This window comes from Oncorhynchus tshawytscha, linkage group LG09 (genome assembly GCF_018296145.1).
Source record: "Oncorhynchus tshawytscha isolate Ot180627B linkage group LG09, Otsh_v2.0, whole genome shotgun sequence".
Lineage (NCBI taxonomy): Eukaryota > Metazoa > Chordata > Actinopteri > Salmoniformes > Salmonidae > Oncorhynchus > Oncorhynchus tshawytscha.
Window position 1 is genome coordinate 11,481,862 of NC_056437.1, and position 23,790 is coordinate 11,505,651.

Here is a 23,790-nt window from a genome sequence, read left to right on the forward strand (position 1 = left end):
TGGCTTTCAGCCCAGCAGAGGGCACTAAAACGCTATGGTATTGAAGAGGAAGCATGGTGGATGTTTTTTAATCAAGGAGCTTAATGGATCCTCTATTTTTCAGTCACACACCAGTTGCTCTGATACATCCCCCCATCCCCAAATTATTTTTCCAAAAATAGCATTTCTCTATCAGCTGTTTACTGCTGTGTTATAGTGTATCCGGAATGGGGAGCCTCATCACTGGTGTAAGGGTGGCAGGTAACCTAGTGGTTAGAGCATTGGGACAGTAACCGAAAGGTTGTTAGATTGAATCCCCGAGCTGACAAGGTAAAAATCTGTCATTCTGCCCCTGAACAAGGCAGTTAACCCACTGTTCCTAGGCCGTAATTGTAAATAAGAATTTGTTCTTAACTGACTTGCCATAAAAAGTACTTAAGTAAAAGTACTACTTATGTCGTTTTATGGGGTAACTGTACTTTAATATTTATATTTTTTCCAACTTCCACTTTACTACATTTCATAAATAAATAATGTACTTTTTACTCCACACATTTTTCCTGGCACCCAAATGTACAAATGTACATATATTTTGACAGGAAAATGGTCCAATTCACACATTTATGAATAGAACATCCCTGGTCATCCTCTGCCTCGGATCTGGTGCTCACTAAACACAAATGCTTTGTTTGTAACTTATGTCTGAGTGTTGGAGTGTGCCTCTGGCTATCTGTACAAAAAAAGAATAATAACATTTAATTGTGCCGTCTGGTTTGCTTAATGTAAGGCATTTTGATACTTAAGTATATTTAAAACCAAATGCATTTAGACTTTTACTCAAGGAGTATTTTACCTGGTGACTTTCACTTTTACTTGAGTCATTTTCTATTAAAATACATCTTTACTTTTATTCAAGTATGACAATTGAGTACTTTTTCCACCACTGAGCCTCATAGGGAATCTACGGTACAGTGGTTTTCAGGGTCCACAGACAGTATTCTACTGGTCAAATGTCTTTACCATATGTAATCCTGTGAACTCTCACTCTCTTCTCCCTCCCTCCCTCCCTCCCTCCCTCCTCCTCTCACCAGATGACAGAGGCCATGAGGACATTAGTGCTGTTGGACAGAAGGGCTATCGGGACCTCAGCCTCTTTCTCTCTCAGTCTTCCTCTCCCTCCCTCCCTCCCCCTCTCCCTCCCTCCCTCCCTCCCCACTCCACTCCACTCACCAGATGACTGAGGCCATGAGGACGTTGATGCTGTTGGACAGAGGGGCTATGGGGGCCTCAGCCATCATGAGACCAGAGAGAATTCCCCCTCCGAAGCAGTAGAGCATAGAACTGAACCAGCAGGCAAACGGGCTCCTCCTCGCCACCTCCAGGGCTCCTGTAACCCAGTCACCAGCAGAGGTTAGTGTAGTTCATCTAAAACTAAAGTCAAATAACAAAAAAAGTACAACATAACATCAAACACCATGTGAAGGATGATGAGAAACACTGGAGGTGCTTAGAAAAAAAGCCTGACTGTAATCTATTAGCAGAGACTTCCATCATCATTCTCCTAATCATCATCATCGTCATCATCATACATGTTGAAGTCATCAGCTATTGATAGACTTTCTCTCTCATCAGCATCCTAACCTTATTTTGGAACAATGTGACAGTTGCTGACCTGATGTAAAAGGCTACAATAGGTCTCTATAAAGCACTTTGTGACAGTTGCTGACCTGATGTAAAAGGCTGCAATAGGTCTCTGTAAAGCACAATGTGACAGCTGCTGACCTGATGTAAAAGGCTACAATAGGTCTCTATAAAGCACAATGTGACAGCTGCTGACCTGATGTAAAAGGCTACAATAGGTCTCTGTAAAGCACAATGTGACAGCTGCTGACCTGATGTAAAAGGCTGCAATAGGTCTCTGTAAAGCACAATGTGACAGCTGCTGACCTGATGTAAAAGGCTACAATAGGTCTCTGTAAAGCACAATGTGACAGCTGCTGACCTGATGTAAAAGGCTACAATAGGTCTCTGTAAAGCACAATGTGACAGCTGCTGACCTGATGTAAAAGGCTGCAATAGGTCTCTGTAAAGCACAATGTGACAGCTGCTGATGTAAAAAAGAAGAGATCTATAAAGTACATTTGATTGATTGTTTAATTAGAACAAGAAGTGTATCGTGTGTTCTTGTTTAATGCTCTCTTCTTGTCAGTTCTAGCAAACGTGTTGCTGTAAAACTGCAGAGGAGCTACAGCACAGCAGAGCAATATGTTCATAGTGAGAGGAGAGATTACAGTGGAGGACATTATAGGAGCGTCACAGTTTGAGGAAGGTCCTTTCAGACTTCCAGGGCTGTTAAACATTCATGAACAGTTTGAGGAAGGTCCTTTCAGACTTCCAGGGACAGTAGATATACAATTGAGAACAGGTCAGGCCCAGAGGCACGATATGTGCTCATCTCGCCTACACACCATTTTCTATGGATATGAGATTCCGTTTAGAGCTCAAAAGTTGATTGTTGATTAGTGCTGGTATCTGCTCGTGTCTGTACTGTCTCCCCATATGCAAAGCCTTTCAGGATTGTGACTATGGACACTGCCTCAAAGAAATCAATTCTAGATACTACTTGATCCTGGATCCTAGTTTAAGACTTCTGAGTATTAGGGACAGACACTGGTAGCAGGGTCACTCAGGTCAGCCAAAAGGTCATTAAACCACAAACTATGTGGTAAGCAAGCTAATACATCCCACCTACTATGACTAACACATTTTACGGTCAATTAAAAATAAGGCTAAATATAGTATGCTCACATGGTGATGTTGTACTGGTCAAGAATAGGATCCAGTTCCTACTATCTCAAAGCGCTTCAAAATAAAAGGAAAACAAGCAATACATCATGAGCCTAGCTATAGCTAGCTGGTGCACAGCATCAGGTTCCCAACAACTTAATCTGTACTTGACTACTTGATCTTGTATTTGACTAGTCCATCATGTGAGCATAGGAGGTACACGCCAGCTGATGCCCTTTTAAGAGCCATATACAGCACTATGAATCTGGCCCTTCTTAGTCTTCATTTTCCAGTTCCCAAGTAATCTACTTCCTGGTCTTGTGTACAAGGTTATTCCAACTCTAGCCAAGTCCTGTAGAGTCAGGCTGGTTAATCTGAAGGATCAAAGACTCCTGGAGAGGCAGGCGGGGAAACCTCCTGTCCTAAACACAAGCATAACCATGTAGCCATGCAGTTTACAGTTCTAACTCTGTAGCAATGTAGTTTACAGTTCTAACTATGTAGCCATGTAGTTTACAGTTCTAACTATGTAGCCATGTAGTTTACAGTTCTAACTATGTAGCCATGTAGTTTACAGTTCTAACTATGAAGCCATGTAGTTTACAGTTCTAACTATGAAGCCATGTAGTTTACAGTTCTAACTAGGTAGCCATGTAGTTTACAGTTCTAACTAGGTAGCAATGTAGTTTATAGTTCTAACTATGAAGCCATGTAGTTTACAGTTCTAACTATGTAGCCATGTAGTTTACAGTTCTAACTATGTAGCCATGTAGTTTACAGTTCTAACTAGGTAGCCATGTAGTTTACAGTTCTAACTATGTAGCCATGTAGTTTACAGTTCTAACTAGGTAGCAATGTAGTTTATAGTTCTAACTATGAAGCCATGTAGTTTACAGTTCTAACTATGTAGCCATGTAGTTTAGAGTTCTAACTATGTAGCCATGTAGTTTACAGTTCTAACTAGGTAGCCATGTAGTTTACAGTTCTAACTATGAAGCCATATAGTTTACAGTTCTAACTAGGTAGCCATGTAGTTTACAGTTCTAACTATGAAGCCATGTAGTTTACAGTTCTAACTATGAAGCCATGTAGTTTACAGTTCTAACTATGTAGCCATGTAGTTTACAGTTCTAACTATGAAGCCATGTAGTAGCCATGTAGTTTACAGTTCTAACTATGAAGCCATGACCCTGATCTCTCTTTTGAAGAACATATAAAGACCATTTCAAGGACAGCTTTTTTTCCATCTACGTAACATTGCAAAAATCAGAAACTTTCTGTCCAAAAATGATGCAGAAAAATGTATCCATGCTTTTGTCACTTCTAGGTTAGACTACTGCAATGCTCTACTTTCCAGCTACCCGGATAAAGCACTAAATAACTTCAGTTGGTGCTAAATACGGCTGATAGAATCCTGACTAGAACCAAAAAATTGATCCTATTAGTCCAGTACTAGCCTCTCTACACTGGCTTCCTGTCAAAGCAAGAGCTGATTTCAAGGTTTTACTGCTAACCTACAAAGCATTACATGGGCTTGCTCCTACCTATCTATCTGATTTGGTCCTGCCGTACATACCTACACGTACGCTACGGTCACAAGACGCAGGCCTCCTAATTGTCCCTAGAATTTCTAAGCAAACAGCTGGAGGCAGGGCTTTCTCCTATAGAGCTCCATTTTTATGGAACGGTCTGCCTACCCATGTCAGAGACGCAAACTCGGTCTCAACCTTTAAGTCTTTACTGAAGACTCATCTCTTCAGTGGGTCATATGATTGAGTGTAGTCTGGCCCAGGAGCGGGAAGGTGAACGGAAAGGCTCTGGAGCAACGAACCGCCCTTGCTGTCTCTGCCTGGCCGGTTCCCCTCTTTCCACTGGGATTCTCTGCCTCTAACCCTATTACAGGGGCTGAGTCACTGGCTTACTGGGGCTCTCTCATGCCGTCTCTGGAAGGCTGCGTCACCTGAGTGGGTTGATTCACTGATGTGGTCATCCTGTCTGGGTTGGCGCCCCCTTGGGTTGTGCCATGGCGGAGATCTTTGTGGGCTATACTCAGCCTTGTCTCAGGATGGTAAGTTGGTGGTTGAAGATATCCCTCTAGTGGTGTGGGGGCTGTGCTTTGGCAAAGTGGGTGGGGTTATATTCTTCCTGTTTGGCCCTGTCCGGGGTGTCCTCGGATGGGTCCACAGTGTCTCCTGACCCCTCCTGTCTCAGCCTCCAGTATTTATGCTGCAGTAGTTTATGTGTCGGGGGCTAGGGTCAGTTTGTTATATCTGGAGTACTTCTCCTGTCCTATTCGGTGTCCTGTGTGAATCTAAGTGTGCGTTCTCTAATTCTCTCCTTCTCTCGGAGGAGGACCTGAGCCCTAGGACCATGCCCCAGGATTACCCGACATGATGACTCCTTGCTGTCCCCAGTCCACCTGGCCGTGCTGCTGCTCCAGTTTCAACTGTTCTGCCTTCTTATTATTCGAACATGCTGATCATTTATGAACATTTGAACATCTTGGCCATGTTCTGTTATAATCTCCACCCGGCACAGCCAGAAGAGGACTGGCCACCCCACATATGCTCTCTCTAATTCTCTCTTTTTTTCTCTCTCTCGGAGGACCTGAGCCCTAAGACCATGCCCCAGGACTACCTGACATGATGACTCCTTGCTGTCCCCAGTCCATCTGACCGTGCTGCTGCTCCAGTTTCAACTGTTCTGCCTTATTATTATACGACCATGCTGGTCATTTATGAACATTTGAACATCTTGGCCATGTTCTGTTATAATCTCCACCCGGCACAGCCAGAAGAGGACTGGCCACCCCACATAGCCTGGTTCCTCTCTAGGTTTCTTCCTAGGTTTTGGCCTTTCTAGGGAGTTTTTCCTAGCCACCGTGCTTCTACACCTGCATTGCTTGCTGTTTGGGGTTTTAGGCTGGGTTACTGTACAGCACTTTGAGATATCAGCTGAATTACAAAGGGCTATATAAATGCATTTGATTTGATGTAGTTTACAGTTCTAACTATGTAGCCATGTAGTTTACAGTTCTAACTATGAAGCCATGTAGTTTACAGTTCTAACTATGAAGCCATGTAGTTTACAGTTCTAACTATGAAGCCATGTAGTTTACAGTTCTAACTATGAAGCCATGTAGTTTACAGTAGCCATGTAGTTTACAGTTCTAACTATGAAGCCATGTAGTTTACAGTTCTAAGCCATGTAGTTTACAGTTCTAACTATGAAGCCATGTAGTTTACAGTTCTAACTATGAAGCCATGTAGTTTACAGTTCTAACTATATGTAGCCATGTAGTTTACAGTTCTAACTATGTAGCCATGTAGTTCTTTAGCCATGTAGTTTACAGTTCTAACTATGTAGCCATGTAGTTTACAGTTCTAACTATGAAGCCATGTTTAGTAGCCATGTAGTTTACAGTTCTAACTATGAAGCCATGTAGTTTACAGTTCTAACTATGAAGCCATGTAGTTTACAGTTCTAACTATGAAGCCATGTAGTTTACAGTTCTAACTATGAAGCCATGTAGTAGTTTACAGTTCTAAATATGTAGCCATGTAGTTTACAGTTCTAACTATGTAGCCATGTAGTTTACAGTTCTAACTATGTAGCCATGTAGTTTACAGTTCTAACTATGTAGCCATGTAGTTTACAGTTCTAACTATGTAGCCATGTAGTTTACAGTTCTAACTTTAGCCATGTAGTTTACAGTTCTAACTAGTTTGAAGCCATGTAGTTTACAGTTCTAACTATGAAGCCATGTAGTTTACAGTTCTAACTATGAAGCCATGTAGTTTACAGTTCTAACTATGTAGCCATGTAGTTTACAGTTCTAACTATGTAGCCATGTAGTTTACAGTTCTAACTATGAAGCCATGTAGTTTACAGTTCTAACTATGAAGCCATGTAGTTTACAGTTCTAACTATGAAGCCATGTAGTTTACAGTTCTAACTATGAAGCCATGTAGTTTACAGTTCTAACTATGAAGCCATGTAGTTTACAGTTCTAACTATGTAGCCATGTAGTTTACAGTTCTAACTATGTAGCCATGTAGTTTACAGTTCTAACTATGAAGCCATGTAGTAGCCATGTAGTTTACAGTTCTAACTATGAAGCCATGTAGTTTACAGTTCTAACTATGAAGCCATGTAGTTTACAGTTCTAACTATGAAGCCATGTAGTTTACAGTTCTAACTATGAAGCCATGTAGTTTACAGTTCTAACTATGAAGCCATGTAGTTTACAGTTCTAACTATGAAGCCATGTAGTTTACAGTTCTAACTATGTAGCCATGTAGTTTACAGTTCTAACTATGTAGCCATGTAGTTTACAGTTCTAACTATGTAGCCATGTAGTTTACAGTTCTAACTATGTAGCCATGTAGTTTACAGTTCTAACTATGTAGCCATGTAGTTTACAGTTCTAACTATGAAGCCATGTAGTTTACAGTTCTAACTATGTAGCCATGTAGTTTACAGTTCTAACTATGAAGCCATGTAGTAGCCATGTAGTTTACAGTTCTAACTATGAAGCCATGTAGTTTACAGTTCTAACTATGAAGCCATGTAGTTTACAGTTCTAACTATGAAGCCATGTAGTTTACAGTTCTAACTATGAAGCCATGTAGTTTACAGTTCTAACTATGTAGCCATGTAGTTTACAGTTCTAACTATGAAGCCATGTAGTTTACAGTTCTAACTATGAAGCCATGTAGTTTACAGTTCTAACTATGAAGCCATGTAGTTTACAGTTCTAACTATGAAGCCATGTAGTTTACAGTTCTAACTATGTAGCCATGTAGTTTACAGTTCTAACTATGTAGCCATGTAGTTTACAGTTCTAACTATGTAGCCATGTAGTTTACAGTTCTAACTATGTAGCCATGTAGTTTACAATTCTAACTATGTAGCCATGTAGTTTACAGTTCTAACTATGTAGCCATGTAGTTTACAGTTCTAACTATGTAGCCATGTAGTTTACAGTTCTAACTATGAAGCCATGTAGTTTACAGTTCTAACTATGAAGCCATGTAGTTTACAGTTCTAACTATGTAGCCATGTAGTTTACAGTTCTAACTATGTAGCCATGTAGTTTACAGTTCTAACTATGAAGCCATGTAGTTTACAGTTCTAACTATGAAGCCATGTAGTTTACAGTTCTAACTATGAAGCCATGTAGTTTACAGTTCTAACTATGAAGCCATGTAGTTTACAGTTCTAACTATGAAGCCATGTAGTTTACAGTTCTAACTATGAAGCCATGTAGTTTACAGTTCTAACTATGAAGCCATGTAGTTTACAGTTCTAACTATGTAGCCATGTAGTTTACAGTTCTAACTATGTAGCCATGTAGTTTACAGTTCTAACTATGTAGCCATGTAGTTTACAGTTCTAACTATGTAGCCATGTAGTTTACAGTTCTAACTATGAAGCCATGTAGTTTACAGTTCTAACTATGTAGCCATGTAGTTTACAGTTCTAACTATGTAGCCATGTAGTTTACAGTTCTAACTATGTAGCCATGTGTAGTTTACAGTTCTAACTATGTAGCCATGTAGTTTACAGTTCTAACTATGAAGTCATGTAGTTTACAGTTCTAACTATGAAGCCATGTAGTTTACAGTTCTAACTATGAAGCCATGTAGTTTACAGTTCTAACTATGAAGCCATGTAGTTTACAGTTCTAACTATGAAGCCATGTAGTTTACAGTTCTAACTATGAAGCCATGTAGTTTACAGTTCTAACTATGAAGCCATGTAGTTTACAGTTCTAACTATGTAGCCATGTAGTTTACAGTTCTAACTATGTAGCCATGTAGTTTACAGTTCTAACTATGAAGCCATGTAGTTTACAGTTCTAACTATGTAGCCATGTAGTTTACAGTTCTAACTATGTAGCCATGTAGTTTACAGTTCTAACTATGTAGCCATGTAGTTTACAGTTCTAACTATGAAGCCATGTAGTTTACAGTTCTAACTATGAAGCCATGTAGTTTACAGTTCTAACTATGAAGCCATGTAGTTTACAGTTCTAACTATGTAGCCATGTAGTTTACAGTTCTAACTATGTAGCCATGTAGTTTACAGTTCTAACTATAAGCCATGTAGTTTACAGTTCTAACTATGAAGCCATGTAGTTTACAGTTCTAACTATGTAGCCATGTAGTTTACAGTTCTAACTATGTAGCCATGTAGTTTACAGTTCTAACTATGAAGCCATGTAGTTTACAGTTCTAACTATGTAGCCATGTAGTTTACAGTTCTAACTATGAAGCCATGTAGTTTACAGTTCTAACTATGTAGCCATGTAGTTTACAGTTCTAACTATGAAGCCATGTAGTAGCCATGTAGTTTACAGTTCTAACTATGAAGCCATGTAGTTTACAGTTCTAACTATGAAGCCATGTAGTTTACAGTTCTAACTATGTAGCCATGTAGTTTACAGTTCTAACTATGTAGCCATGTAGTTTACAGTTCTAACTATGTAGCCATGTAGTTTACAGTTCTAACTATGTAGCCATGTAGTTTACAGTTCTAACTATGAAGCCATGTAGTTTACAGTTCTAACTATGTAGCCATGTAGTTTACAGTTCTAACTATGAAGCCATGTAGTAGCCATGTAGTTTACAGTTCTAACTATGAAGCCATGTAGTTTACAGTTCTAACTATGAAGCCATGTAGTTTACAGTTCTAACTATGAAGCCATGTAGTTTACAGTTCTAACTATGAAGCCATGTAGTTTACAGTTCTAAATATGTAGCCATGTAGTTTACAGTTCTAACTATGTAGCCATGTAGTTTACAGTTCTAACTATGTAGGCATGTAGTTTACAGTTCTAACTATGAAGCCATGTAGTTTACAGTTCTAACTATGAAGCCATGTAGTTTACAGTTCTAACTATGTAGCCATGTAGTTTACAGTTCTAACTATGAAGCCATGTAGTTTACAGTTCTAACTATGTAGCCATGTAGTTTACAGTTCATGTGAAGCCATGTAGTTTACAGTTCTAACTATGAAGCCATGTAGTTTACAGTTCTAACTATGAAGCCATGTAGTTTACAGTTCTAACTATGAAGCCAGTAGTTTACAGTTCTAACTATGAAGCCATGTAGTTTACAGTTCTAACTATGAAGCCATGTAGTTTACAGTTCTAACTATGTAGCCATGTAGTTTACAGTTCTAACTATGTAGCCATGTAGTTTACAGTTCTAACTATGAAGCCATGTTTAGTAGCCATGTAGTTTACAGTTCTAACTATGAAGCCATGTAGTTTACAGTTCTAACTATGAAGCCATGTAGTTTACAGTTCTAACTATGAATCCATGTAGTTTACAGTTCTAACTATGAAGCCATGTAGTTTACAGTTCTAACTATGAAGCCATGTAGTTTACAGTTCTAACTATGAAGCCATGTAGTTTACAGTTCTAAATATGTAGCCATGTAGTTTACAGTTCTAACTATGTAGCCATGTAGTTTACAGTTCTAACTATGTAGCCATGTAGTTTACAGTTCTAACTATGTAGCCATGTAGTTTACAGTTCTAACTATGTAGCCATGTAGTTTACAGTTCTAACTATGTAGCCATGTAGTTTACAGTTCTAACTATGTAGCCATGTAGTTTACAGTTCTAACTATGTAGCCATGTAGTTTACAGTTCTAACTATGAAGCCATGTAGTTTACAGTTCTAACTATGTAGCCATGTAGTTTACAGTTCTAACTATGTAGCCATGTAGTTTACAGTTCTAACTATGAAGCCATGTAGTTTACAGTTCTAACTATGAAGCCATGTAGTTTACAGTTCTAACTATGAAGCCATGTAGTTTACAGTTCTAACTATGAAGCCATGTAGTTTACAGTTCTAAATATGTAGCCATGTAGTTTACAGTTCTAACTATGTAGCCATGTAGTTTACAGTTCTAACTATGAAGCCATGTAGTTTACAGTTCTAACTATGAAGCCATGTAGTTTACGGTTCTAACTATGAAGCCATGTAGTTTACAGTTCTAACTATGTAGCCATGTAGTTTACAGTTCTAACTATGTAGCCATGTAGTTTACAGTTCTAACTATGAAGCCATGTAGTTTACAGTTCTAACTATAAGCCATGTAGTTTAGTTGTAGCCATGTAGTTTACAGTTCTAACTATGTAGCCATGTAGTTTACAGTTCTAACTATGAAGCCATGTAGTTTACAGTTCTAACTATGTAGCCATGTAGTTTACAGTTCTAACTATGAAGCCATGTAGTTTACAGTAGCCATGTAGTTTACAGTTCTAACTATGAAGCCATGTAGTTTACAGTTCTAACTATGAAGCCATGTAGTTTACAGTTCTAACTATGAAGCCATGTAGTTTACAGTTCTAACTATGTAGCCATGTAGTTTACAGTTCTAACTATGAAGCCATGTAGTTTACAGTTCTAACTATGTAGCCATGTAGTTTACAGTTCTAACTATGAAGCCATGTAGTAGCCATGTAGTTTACAGTTCTAACTATGAAGCCATGTAGTTTACAGTTCTAACTATGAAGCCATGTAGTTTACAGTTCTAACTATGAAGCCATGTAGTTTACAGTTCTAACTATGAAGCCATGTAGTTTACAGTTCTAACTATGTAGCCATGTAGTTTACAGTTCTAACTATGTAGCCATGTAGTTTACAGTTCTAACTATGAAGCCATGTAGTTTACAGTTCTAACTATGTAGCCATGTAGTTTACAGTTCTAACTATGAAGCCATGTAGTAGCCATGTAGTTTACAGTTCTAACTATGAAGCCATGTAGTTTACAGTTCTAACTATGAAGCCATGTAGTTTACAGTTCTAACTATGAAGCCATGTAGTTTACAGTTCGAACTATGAAGCCATGTAGTTTACAGTTCTAACTATGAAGCCATGTAGTTTACAGTTCTAACTATGAAGCCATGTAGTTTACAGTTCTAACTATGAAGCCATGTAGTTTACAGTTCTAAATATGTAGCCATGTAGTTTACAGTTCTAACTATGTAGCCATGTAGTTTACAGTTCTAACTATGTAGCCATGTAGTTTACAGTTCTAACTATGTAGCCATGTAGTTTACAGTTCTAACTATGTAGCCATGTAGTTTACTTCTAAATATGTAGCCATGTAGTTTACAGTTCTAACTATGAAGCCATGTAGTTTACAGTTCTAACTATGAAGCCATGTAGTTTACAGTTCGAACTATGAAGCCATGTAGTTTACAGTTCTAACTCTGTAGCCATGTAGTTTACAGTTCTAACTATGAAGCCATGTAGTTTACAGTTCTAACTATGTAGCCATGTAGTTTACAGTTCTAACTCTGTAACCATGTAGTTTACAGTTCTAACTATGTAGCCATGTAGTTTACAGTTCTATCTCCTGACCACAATTACTGTAGGGCCCTTTATAATACTGCAGACATCGCAGAGTAGACCTACACTTAATTATTTATATTTGTTTCAATAACTCAACAGCAACAAGGTCATGAATGTTGTGTTGTGTAAAATACATGTATAGTGATAGGTCTGGTTTCTGAGCTTTAACTATGATGAATCATTAGTTCTAAAAGAGACATGAGGGGTGGAGTCATAATGAAGCTTGGGAGGGGCTGAGTGCAGGGAAAACGATCACACGTGGCAGTACTGATAAGGGGAGGAACCGTTTAAGGCTCATATCATTCAGCTTCCTGCCTAGCAATAATGATGCAATGTGTTGCGATAACGAGGAGACTCCATCCAAAGTGGGGTATGTATACTACCACGGGTGAAACCATGTTTTTGTCTCATGCAGTTTTATTGATCCTCTGGGATGAATAAACTTGGTTTAAAGCATTCATAGTGTCCGTTGAGTTTGTACTCTGAGAATTAGAACCTAACACCAGTAACAAACTGGTTTAGATGTTTTGTACTTAAAATGGAACATTAAAAATGAGAAATTTAGAACAGGATTAGAAACGGAAAGAGAGAGAGATGGAACACATGCAGATCTCCTGGGATAATGAGTGGTCTGGAGTTGGCAGAGTCAATGTTACTGCCTGACCAAACTCCAACAAAACAGCCAGCATCAACATATCAAAGAGGAGAGAGGTTTAACAGGATAAACTAACAGCAGTGGAACATTCACTATCACTGGGCATCTCACACACTCTTGTTTAATATCATCAAACATCACATGAGTTGGCTACAACAATACAGATGAGTGATTACCCAGGTACACTGTTATAACACACACACACACACACACACGCACAAAGGTTCTTCACAACTACAACTCGCAGGCGTCGCCGTACCAACAACCAGCATTTGCACAACCATTGAATAGCTGATTAAATCACATTTTGTGCATCACTGTTCACTACAGATGGACAGCCAGCTTTGCACAGCAGTAGCCATCTGAACACACAGGTACGTCAGAACTGACAGCCTCCATGGTCGCCAGCATTTGGCATTGGAGCATAGTAACTGAAATAGTGGTTATAGTACCTCAACACCACAACAACGTCACTAATGAAAATAACTGCAATCATCATGCAAATCATCAATTGAAAGCAGGTTGTAGTCAAATGACGGCAGGTTATTAACAGCCTTAATAACCTCTTAATAAGCTTAAGAAACAGTTATATAATAGTGGTCGTGGGATTAGAAGAGGAGAAAAGCCATGGCTCCGTCTCCATAACACAGACGCAACAAAGCTTAAATATAGCCTGGTCCCAGATCTGTTTGTGCTCTCTTGCCAACTCCTCATGCAAACAGTTGTCAAGTCCACACCAACAGATCTGGGACCAGGCTAGGTAAAATAAAGGTTAGAAAAAAATAAGCTTGGAGCGATATCCATGCATATATCAGATCCGGGACAAAGCCTTCTGGGAAAAAGACTTGTCGACAGTGGATCCCTGAAGCTGGATTTACTCAGAGACATACAATATATATCTTAACTATAGCAGTAGTACTGTAATAGAAGTACTGTAGAAGTACTGTTGTAGTAGTACAGTAGTACTACTACTGTAGCAGTACTGTAGCAGTAGTACTGTTGTAGTAGTACTGTAGCAGTAGTACTGTAGGAGTAGTACTGTTGTAGTTCTATAGTAGTAGTTCTGTAGTACTGTAGTAGTACAGTAGTAGTAGTACAGTAGTAGTAGTTCTAACTAGGTAGAACTACTACAGTAGTACTGTTGTAGCAGTACTGTAGCAGTAGTACTGTAGCAGTAGTGCTATAGCAGTAGTACTGTTGTAGTTCAATAGTAGTAGTTCTGTAGTACTGTAGTAGTACAGTAGTAGTAGTACAGTAGTAGTAGTAGTACTACTGTAGCAGTACTGTAGCAGTAGTACTGCTGTAGTAGTACTGTAGCAGTAGTACTGTAGCAGTAGTACTGTAGCAGTAGTGCTGTAGCAGTAGTACTGTAGCAGTAGTACTGTTGTAGTAGTACTGTAGCAGTAGTACTGTTGTAGTAGTACTGTAGCAGTAGTGCTGTAGCAGTAGTACAGTAGCAGTAGTACTGTTGTAGTAGTACTGTAGCAGTAGTAATGTAGCAGTAGTACTAGTAGTACTGTAGCAGTAGTACTGTAGCAGTAGTACTGTTGTAGTAGTACTGTAGCAGTAGTACTGTAGCACTAGCACTGTTGTAGTAGTACTGTCGCACTAGTACTGTTGTAGCAGTAGTACTGTTGTAGTACTATAGCAGTAGTACTAGTAGTACTGTAGTAGTAGTGCTGTAGCAGTAGTACTGTAGTAGTACTGTAGCAGTAGTACTAGTAGTACTGTAGTAGTACTGTAGCAGTAGTACTGTAGCAGTAGTACTGTTGTAGTAGTACTGTAGCAGTGGTACTGTTGTAGTAGTACTGTAGCAGTAGTACTGTTGTAGTAGTACTGTAGCAGTAGTACTGTTGTAGTACTATAGCAGTAGTACTAGTAGTACTGTAGTAGTAGTGCTGTAGCAGTAGTACGGTAGTAGTACTGTAGCAGTAGTACTGTAGCAGTAGTACTGTTGTAGTAGTACTGTAGCAGTAGTACTGTTGTAGTACTACTGTAGCAGTAGTACTGTTGTAGTACTGTTGCAGTAGTACTAGTAGTACTGTAGTAGTACTGTAGCAGTAGTACTGTAGCAGTAGTGCTGGAGTAGTAGTACTGTTGTAGTAGTACTGTAGCAGTAGTACTGTAGCAGTAGTACTAGTAGTACTGTAGCAGTAGTACTGTAGCAGTAGTACTGTAGCAGTAGTACTGTTGTAGTAGTACTGTAGCAGTAGTACTGTTGTAGTAGTACTGTAGCACTAGTACTGTTGTAGTAGTACTGTAGCAGTAGTACTGTTGTAGTAGTACTGGAGCAGTAGTACTGTTGTAGTACTATAGCAGTAGTACTAGTAGTACTGTAGTAGTAGTGCTGTAGCAGTAGTGCTGTAGCAGTACTGTAGCAGTAGTACTAGTAGTACTGTAGTAGTACTGTAGCAGTAGTACTGTTGTAGTAGTACTGTAGCAGTAGTACTGTTGTAGTAGTACTGTAGCAGTAGTACTGTTGTAGTACTATAGCAGTAGTACTAGTAGTACTGTAGTAGTAGTGCTGTAGCAGTAGTACTGTTGTTGTACTATAGCAGTAGTACTAGTAGTACTGTAGTAGTAGTGCTGTAGCAATAGTACTGTTGTAGTACTATAGCAGTAGTACTAGTAGTACTGTAGTAGTAGTACTGTAGCAGTAGTACTGTTGTAGTAGTACTGTAGCAGTAGTACTGTAGCAGTAGTGCTGTAGTAGTACTGTAGCAGTAGTACTGTTGTAGTACTATAGCAGTAGTACTAGTAGTACTGTAGCAGTAGTGCTGTAGCAGTAGTACTGTTGTAGTAGTACTGTAGCAGTAGTACTGTAGTAGTAGTGCTGTAGTAGTAGTGCTGTAGCAGTAGTACTGTAGTAGTACTGTAGCAGTAGTACTGTAGTAGTAGTACTGCAGTAGTACTGTAGCAGTAGTACTAGTAGCAGTAGTACTGTAGCAGTAGTACTGTAGCAGTAGTACTCTTGTAGTAGTACTGTGTAGTACTGTTGTAGTACTATAGCAGTAGTACTAGTAGTACTGTAGTAGTAGTGCTGTAGCAGTAGTACGGTAGTAGTACTGCAGCAGTAGTACTGTAGCAGTAGTACTGTTGTAGTAGTACTGTAGCAGTAGTACTGTTGTAGTACTACTGTAGCAGTAGTACTGTTGTAGTACTGTTGCAGTAGTACTGTACTGTAGTAGTACTGTAGCAGTAGTACTGTAGCAGTAGTGCTGGAGTAGTAGTACTGTAGCAGTAGTACTGTAGCAGTAGTAATGTAGCAGTAGTACTAGTAGTACTGTAGCAGTAGTACTGTAGCAGTAGTACTGTAGCAGTAGTACTGTTGTAGTAGTACTGTAGCAGTAGTACTGTTGTAGTAGTACTGTAGCACTAGTACTGTTGTAGTAGTACTGTAGCAGTAGTACTGTTGTAGTAGTACTGTAGCAGTAGTACTGTTGTAGTACTATAGCAGTAGTACTAGTAGTACTGTAGTAGTAGTGCTGTAGCAGTAGTGCTGTAGTAGTACTGTAGCAGTAGTACTAGTAGTACTGTAGTAGTACTGTAGCAGTAGTACTGTTGTAGTAGTACTGTAGCAGTAGTACTGTTGTAGTAGTACTGTAGCAGTAGTACTGTTGTAGTACTATAGCAGTAGTACTAGTAGTACTGTAGTAGTAGTGCTGTAGCAGTAGTACTGTTGTTGTACTATAGCAGTAGTACTAGTAGTACTGTAGTAGTAGTGCTGTAGCAATAGTACTGTTGTAGTACTATAGCAGTAGTACTAGTAGTACTGTAGTAGTAGTACTGTAGCAGTAGTACTGTTGTAGTAGTACTGTAGCAGTAGTACTGTAGCAGTAGTGCTGTAGTAGTACTGTAGCAGTAGTACTGTTGTAGTACTATAGCAGTAGTACTAGTAGTACTGTAGCAGTAGTACTGTAGCAGTAGTACTGTTGTAGTAGTACTGTAGCAGTAGTACTGTAGTAGTAGTGCTGTAGTAGTAGTGCTGTAGCAGTAGTACTGTAGTAGTACTGTAGCAGTAGTACTGTAGTAGTAGTACTGTAGTAGTACTGTAGCAGTAGTACTAGTAGTCCTGTAGTAGTACTGTAGCAGTAGTACTGTAGCAGTAGTACTCTTGTAGTAGTACTGTAGCAGTAGTACTGTTGTAGTACTATAGCAGTAGTACTAGTAGTACTGTAGTAGTAGTGCTGTAGCAGTAGTACTGTTGTAGTAGTACTGTAGCAGTAGTACTTTTGTAGTACTATAGCAGTAGTTCTAGTAGTACTGTAGTAGTAGTACTGTAGCAGTAGTACTGTAGTAGTACTGTAGTAGTACTGTAGCAGTAGTAGTGTTGTAGTAGTACTGTAGCAGTAGTACTGTTGTAGTAGTACTGTAGCAGTAGTACGGTTGTAGTAGTACTGTAGCAGTAGTACTGTTGTAGTACTATAGCAGTAGTACTAGTAGTACTGTAGTAGTAGTACTGTAGTAGTACTGCTGTAGCAGTAGTACTAGTAGCACTGCAGCAGTACTGTAGCAGTAGTACTGCTGTAGTAGTACTGTAGCAGTAGTACTGTTGTAGTAGTACTGTAGTAGTACTGTAGCAGTAGTAGTGTTGTAGTAGTACTGTAGCAGTAGTACTGTTGTAGTAGTACTGTAGCAGTAGTACGGTTGTAGTAGTACTGTAGCAGTAGTACTGTTGTAGTACTATAGCAGTAGTACTAGTAGTACTGTAGTAGTAGTACTGTAGTAGTACTGTAGCAGTAGTACTAGTAGTACTGTAGTAGTACTGTAGCAGTAGTACTGTTGTAGTAGTACTGTAGCAGTAGTACTGTTGTAGTAGTACTGTAGCAGTAGTACGGTTGTAGTAGTACTGTAGCAGTAGTACTGCTGTAGTACTATAGCAGTAGTACTAGTAGTACTGTAGTAGTAGTGCTGTAGCAGTAGTACTGTAGTAGTACTGTAGCAGTAGTACTAGTAGTACTGTAGTAGTACTGTAGCAGTAGTACTGTTGTAGTAGTACTGTAGCAGTAGTACTGTAGCAGTAGTACTGTTGTAGTACTATAGCAGTAGTACTAGTAGTACTGTAGTAGTAGTGCTGTAGCAGTAGTACTGTAGTAGTACTGTAGCTGTAGTACTAGTAGTACTGTAGTAGTACTGTAGCAGTAGCACTGTTGTAGCAGTAGTACTGTAGCAGTAGTACTGTTGTAGTAGTACTGTAGCAGTAGTACTGTAGTAGTAGTGCTGTAGCAGTAGTACTGTAGTAGTACTGTAGCTGTAGTACTAGTAGTACTGTAGCTGTAGTACTAGTAGTACTGTAGTAGTACTGTAGCAGTAGTACTGTAGCAGTAGCACTGTTGTAGCAGTAGTACTGTAGCAGTAGTACTGTTGTAGTAGTACTGTAGCAGTAGTACTGTAGTAGTAGTGCTGTAGCAGTAGTACTGTAGTAGTACTGTAGCTGTAGTACTAGTAGTACTGTAGTAGTACTGTAGCAGTAGTACTGTAGCAGTAGCACTGTTGTAGCAGTAGTACTGTAGCAGTAGTACTGTTGTAGTAGTACTGTAGCTGTAGTACTGTAGCAGTAGCACTGTTGTAGCAGTAGTACTGTAGCAGTAGTACTGTTGTAGTAGTACTGTAGCAGTAGTACTGTAGCAGTAGTACTGTTGTGGTAGTACTGTAGCAGTAGTACTGTTGCAGTAGTACTGTAGCAGTACTGTAGTAGTACAGTAGCAGTAGTACTGTTGTAGTAGTACTGTAGCAGTAGTAATGTAGCAGTAGTACTGGTAGTACTGCAGTAGTACTGTAGCAGTAGTACTGTAGCAGTAGTACTGTAGCAGTAGTACTGTTGTAGTAGTACTGTAGCAGTAGTACGGTTGTAGTAGTACTGTAGCAGTAGTACTGCTGTAGTACTATAGCAGTAGTACTAGTAGTACTGTAGTAGTAGTGCTGTAGCAGTAGTACTGTAGTAGTACTGTAGCAGTAGTACTAGTAGTACTGTAGTAGTACTGTAGCAGTAGTACTGTTGTAGTAGTACTGTAGCAGTAGTACTGTAGCAGTAGTACTGTTGTAGTACTATAGCAGTAGTACTAGTAGTACTGTAGTAGTAGTACTGTAGCAGTAGCACTGTTGTAGCAGTAGTACTGTAGCAGTAGTACTGTTGTAGTAGTACTGTAGCTGTAGTACTGTAGCAGTAGCACTGTTGTAGCAGTAGTACTGTAGCAGTAGTACTGTTGTAGTAGTACTGTAGCAGTAGTACTGTAGCAGTGTTACTGTAGCAGTAGTACTGTAGCAGTAGTGCTGTAGCAGTAGTACTGTTGTAGTAGTACTGTAGCAGTAGTACTGTAGCAGTAGTACTGTTGTAGTAGTACTGTAGCAGTAGTACTGTTGCAGTAGTACTGTAGCAGTACTGTAGTAGTACAGTAGCAGTAGTACTGTTGTAGTAGTACTGTAGCAGTAGTAATGTAGCAGTAGTACTGTTGTAGTAGTACTGTAGCAGTAGTACTGTAGCAGTGTTACTGTAGCAGTAGTACTGTAGCAGTAGTGCTGTAGCAGTAGTACTGTTGTAGTAGTACTGTAGCAGTAGTACTGTAGCAGTAGTACTGTTGTAGTAGTACTGTAGCAGTAGTACTGTTGCAGTAGTACTGTAGCAGTACTGTAGTAGTACAGTAGCAGTAGTACTGTTGTAGTAGTACTGTAGCAGTAGTAATGTAGCAGTAGTACTAGTAGTACTGCAGTAGTACTGTAGCAGTAGTGCTGTAGCAGTAGTACTGTTGTAGTAGTACTGTAGCACTAGTACTGTTGTAGTAGAACTGTAGCACTAGTACTGTTGTAGTAGTACTGTAGCAGTAGTACTGTTGTAGTAGTACTGTAGCAGTAGTACTGTTGTAGTACTATAGCAGTAGTACTAGTAGTACTGTAGTAGTAGTGCTGCAGCAGTACTGTAGCAGTAGTACTAGTAGTACTGTAGTAGTACTGTAGCAGTAGTACTGTAGTAGTACTGTTGCAGTAGTAGTGTAGCAGTAGTACTGTTGTAGTAGTACTGTTGTAGTAGAACTGTAGCACTAGTACTGTTGTAGTAGTACTGTAGCAGTAGTACTGTTGTAGTAGTACTGCAGCAGTAGTACTGTTGTAGTACTATAGCAGTAGTACTAGTAGTACTGTAGTAGTAGTGCTGTAGCAGTACTGTAGCAGTAGTACTAGTAGTACTGTAGTAGTACTGTAGCAGTAGTACTGTAGTAGTACTGTTGCAGTAGTAGTGTAGCAGTAGTACTGTTGTAGTAGTACTGTTGTAGTACTATAGCAGTAGTACTAGTAGTACTGTAGTAGTAGTGCTGTAGAGTAGTACTGTAGTAGTACTGTAGCAGTAGTACTAGTAGTACTGTAGCAGTAGTACTGTTGTAGTAGTACTGTAGCAGTAGTACTGTTGTAGTACTATAGCAGTAGTACTAGTAGTACTGTAGTAGTAGTGCTGTAGCAGTAGTACTGTAGTAGTACTGTTGCAGTAGTACTAGTAGTACTGTTGCAGTAGTACTAGTAGTACTGTAGCAGTAGTACTGTAGCAGTAGTACTGTTGTAGTAGTACTGTAGCAGTAGTACTGTAGCAGTAGTACTGTAGCAGTAGTACTGTTGTAGTAGTACTGTAGCAGTAGTACTGTAGCAGTGTTACTGTAGCAGTAGTACTGTAGCAGTAGTGCTGTAGCAGTAGTACTGTTGTAGTAGTACTGTAGCAGTAGTACTGTAGCAGTAGTACTGTTGTAGTAGTACTGTAGCAGTAGTACTGTTGCAGTAGTGTAGTAGTACAGTAGCAGTAGTACTGTTGTAGTAGTACTGTAGCAGTAGTAATGTAGCAGTAGTACTAGTAGTACTGCAGTAGTACTGTAGCAGTAGTACTGTAGCAGTAGTACTGTAGCAGTAGTACTGTTGTAGTAGTACTGTAGCACTAGTACTGTTGTAGTAGAACTGTAGCACTAGTACTGTTGTAGTAGTACTGTAGCAGTAGTACTGTTGTAGTAGTACTGTAGCAGTAGTACTGTTGTAGTACTATAGCAGTAGTACTAGTAGTACTGTAGTAGTAGTGCTGTAGCAGTACTGTAGCAGTAGTACTAGTAGTACTGTAGTAGTACTGTAGCAGTAGTACTGTAGTAGTACTGTTGCAGTAGTAGTGTAGCAGTAGTACTGTTGTAGTAGTACTGTTGTAGTACTATAGCAGTAGTACTAGTAGTACTGTAGTAGTAGTGCTGTAGAAGTAGTACTGTAGTAGTACTGTAGCAGTAGTACTAGTAGTACTGTAGCAGTAGTACTGTTGTAGTAGTACTGTAGCAGTAGTACTGTTGTAGTACTATAGCAGTAGTACTAGTAGTACTGTAGTAGTAGTGCTGTAGCAGTAGTACTGTAGTAGTACTGTTGCAGTAGTACTGTAGCAGTAGTACTGTTGTAGTAGTACTGTAGCAGTAGTACTGTAGCAGTAGTACTGTAGCAGTAGTACTGTTGTAGTAGTACTGTAGCAGTAGTACTGTTGTAGTAGTACTGTAGCAGTAGTACTGTAGCAGTAGTACTAGTAGTACTGTAGTAGTACAGTAGCAGGTGGATGGGATGGTTACAGTAATGACTGGTGAAATAGTAACGTACCTGTCTACTGGGACACATAACCTGCAATATCAGCAAAGGCACAACATTAATGACTATGTACATTATTTAGTACCTAGCTACACAAGTAAGTAAAAACAATTCATGTCATGCTTTTTTACTCTTTAAATGCTACTGTAGCTGTTATTAAAATATGTATAGATAACTAATGACATTTTCTTGGGATCTTATCAACAACTTTGAAACTGATATTTACAGACTATCATTTACAGTAGGCCTAGTCCCAAGTGGGTTGAGAAAGCAGAACTAAACAAGAGGTTTTGTCAACCAACGCTTTTAGTTCCACTGCATACAGCTTGAGTACATTTGTAATTAGTGAAGCTTGTGCTTTGTCTACTATCCTGGTCCCACATCAGTTTGTGCTGTCTTTCCAAAGTTCCCAACAGCTTGCAAGAGGCATAAGCAGATCTGGGACCAGGCTAATCTGGAAAAACAGCAAAAGCAGATCTGGGACCAGGCTAATTTGGAAAAACAGCAAAAGCAGACCTGGGACCAGGCTAATTGTCTATGCCTTCGTTCAGAGAAGCCATTAAGAATGGGTGAATGCTATGCTGCCAGCTAGGGACCGTTGTTCATTGAGTGGGTTGTTGCTACTCTGCATGTAGAAGAGGTTGCTTGTCAGTACAGAAAATCCCTGATGAGTAAAGGGAACTTAAAGAGTGAGTCCAAGAGATGTTTGTGTTTCAAGAGTCCCATGAAGAGCCTCAAATATTTCATCTACACTATGTCATGAATGTCCCTTTTTGTGAATTACAGTATTTTCCCAGTGGATATTGTGAGGGAAAAGGAAGTATTTATCTGCTTTGTTTACTATATCTGCATGAATATTGACTCTCTAATTCAGAGAGGTTGGGTTAAATGCGGAAGACACATTTCAGTTGAATGCATTCAGTTGTACAACTGACTAGGTATCCCCCTTTCCCTCTTACACTAGTAAGAGATTTTCATAACTACCAATGCTGTCCTTCTGAGAAAGGATGGTTCCCCTGCCTACCGGCCCCTGTCTACCGGTCCCTGTCTACCGGTCCCTGCCTACCGGTCCCTGCCTACCGGTCCCTGCCTTCCCCGCCCGGTCCCCGGTCCCCCTACCGGTCCCCCCTGTCCCCTTCCGGTCCCCCCGTCCCTGCCTACCGGGTCCCTGCCTACCGGTCCCCTGTCTACCGGTCCCTGCCTCTCCGGTCCCTACCGGCCTACCGGTCCCTGTCTACCGGTCTCTGCCTACCGGTCCCTGTCTACCGGTCTCTGCCTACCGGTCCCTGTCTACCGGGTCTCTGTCTACCGGTCCCTGTCCCCTACCGGTCTCTGCCCGGTCCCTGTCTACCGGTCTCTGCCTACCGGTCCCTGTCTACCGGTCTCTGCCTACCGGTCCCTGTCTACCGGTCTCTGCCTACCGGTCCCTGTCTACCGGTCTCTGCCTACCGGTCCCTGTCTACCGTCTCTGCCCTGCCTACCGGTCCCTGTCTACCGGTCCCTGTCTCTGCCTACCAGTCCCTGCCTACCGGTCCCTGTCTACCGGTCTCTGCCTACCGGTCCCTGTCTACCGGTCTCTGCCTACCGGTCCCTGTCTACCGGTCCCTGTCTACCGGTCTCTGTCTACCGGTCTCTGTCTACTGGTCTCTGTCTACTGATTTCATGGTGTGACTCCAACTAGAGATAACTTGAGGAATAGAACAGACCTGTTATTGTTTCTAATCATCTTTGCTTCCGAGAAACTTGGTGTGTGGCCAAAGACAAAAAAGCCTTTGAGAGTGACCGCAGCTGTTCTTTTTTATCTTTCAAGGGCATAACTGTGTTGAGATATGAAGATAACAGAGGCTGGCTTGAGAAAAGGGAGTAACGGAACTGGCGTTATCACTTGTTTTAGCGCTATGATTTCGCACACCTGATAGTTTATGATGCCCTGATCTACCGGGGAGGGGTGGAGCCAGCCATGATTAAGCATTTTTAGGTCTACTATATAAGACTTCTGCATTTTCGGTGTTGTTGAGCTGTCGGTCCTACACTCGAGAGTGGCCGACCAGCTTCATTGTTGCAATTTTTATTCATACAAATTATTGTTTGAAGAAATGACAGTCAGTCTCTCTCACTTTTTAGAATTTCCACAACAATATACAGTACTGAGAGAGAGAGGCAGTGTTTACACTGTGAAGGTTTGGTGAGCACTTTACTTCTGCATTCTGACATGTACTGTAGGTAAATTGTTATGAATGACACAATGAATGCTTGCTGGAATCCAATCTCCCACTGGGAACTCACTTAGACACAGAGTCCCAAACACCAGCAAAGTGAGACACAGAGTCCCAAACACCAGCAGAGTGAGACACAGAATCCCAAACACCAGCAGAGTGAGACACAGAATCCCAAACACCAGCAAAG

The 23,790-nt window shown here is 40.2% G+C and overlaps 1 protein-coding gene across 3 annotated transcripts in view; it reads right to left on the reverse strand.

The window, feature by feature from the left end:
- Positions 1-23,790, reverse strand: part of LOC112257369 (trimeric intracellular cation channel type B) — a 44,619-nt gene that overhangs the window by 16,179 nt on the left and 4,650 nt on the right. For 2 of the 3 annotated variants that reach the window (XM_042326534.1, XM_042326535.1), the window contains exon 2: positions 1,210-1,366. In XM_042326534.1, the coding sequence (XP_042182468.1) occupies positions 1,210-1,366 (157 nt within the window). Of the gene's footprint in view, positions 1-1,209; positions 1,367-21,396; positions 21,418-23,790 lie in introns of all 3 variants that reach the window. The other variant, XM_042326536.1, reaches the window with a different exon arrangement.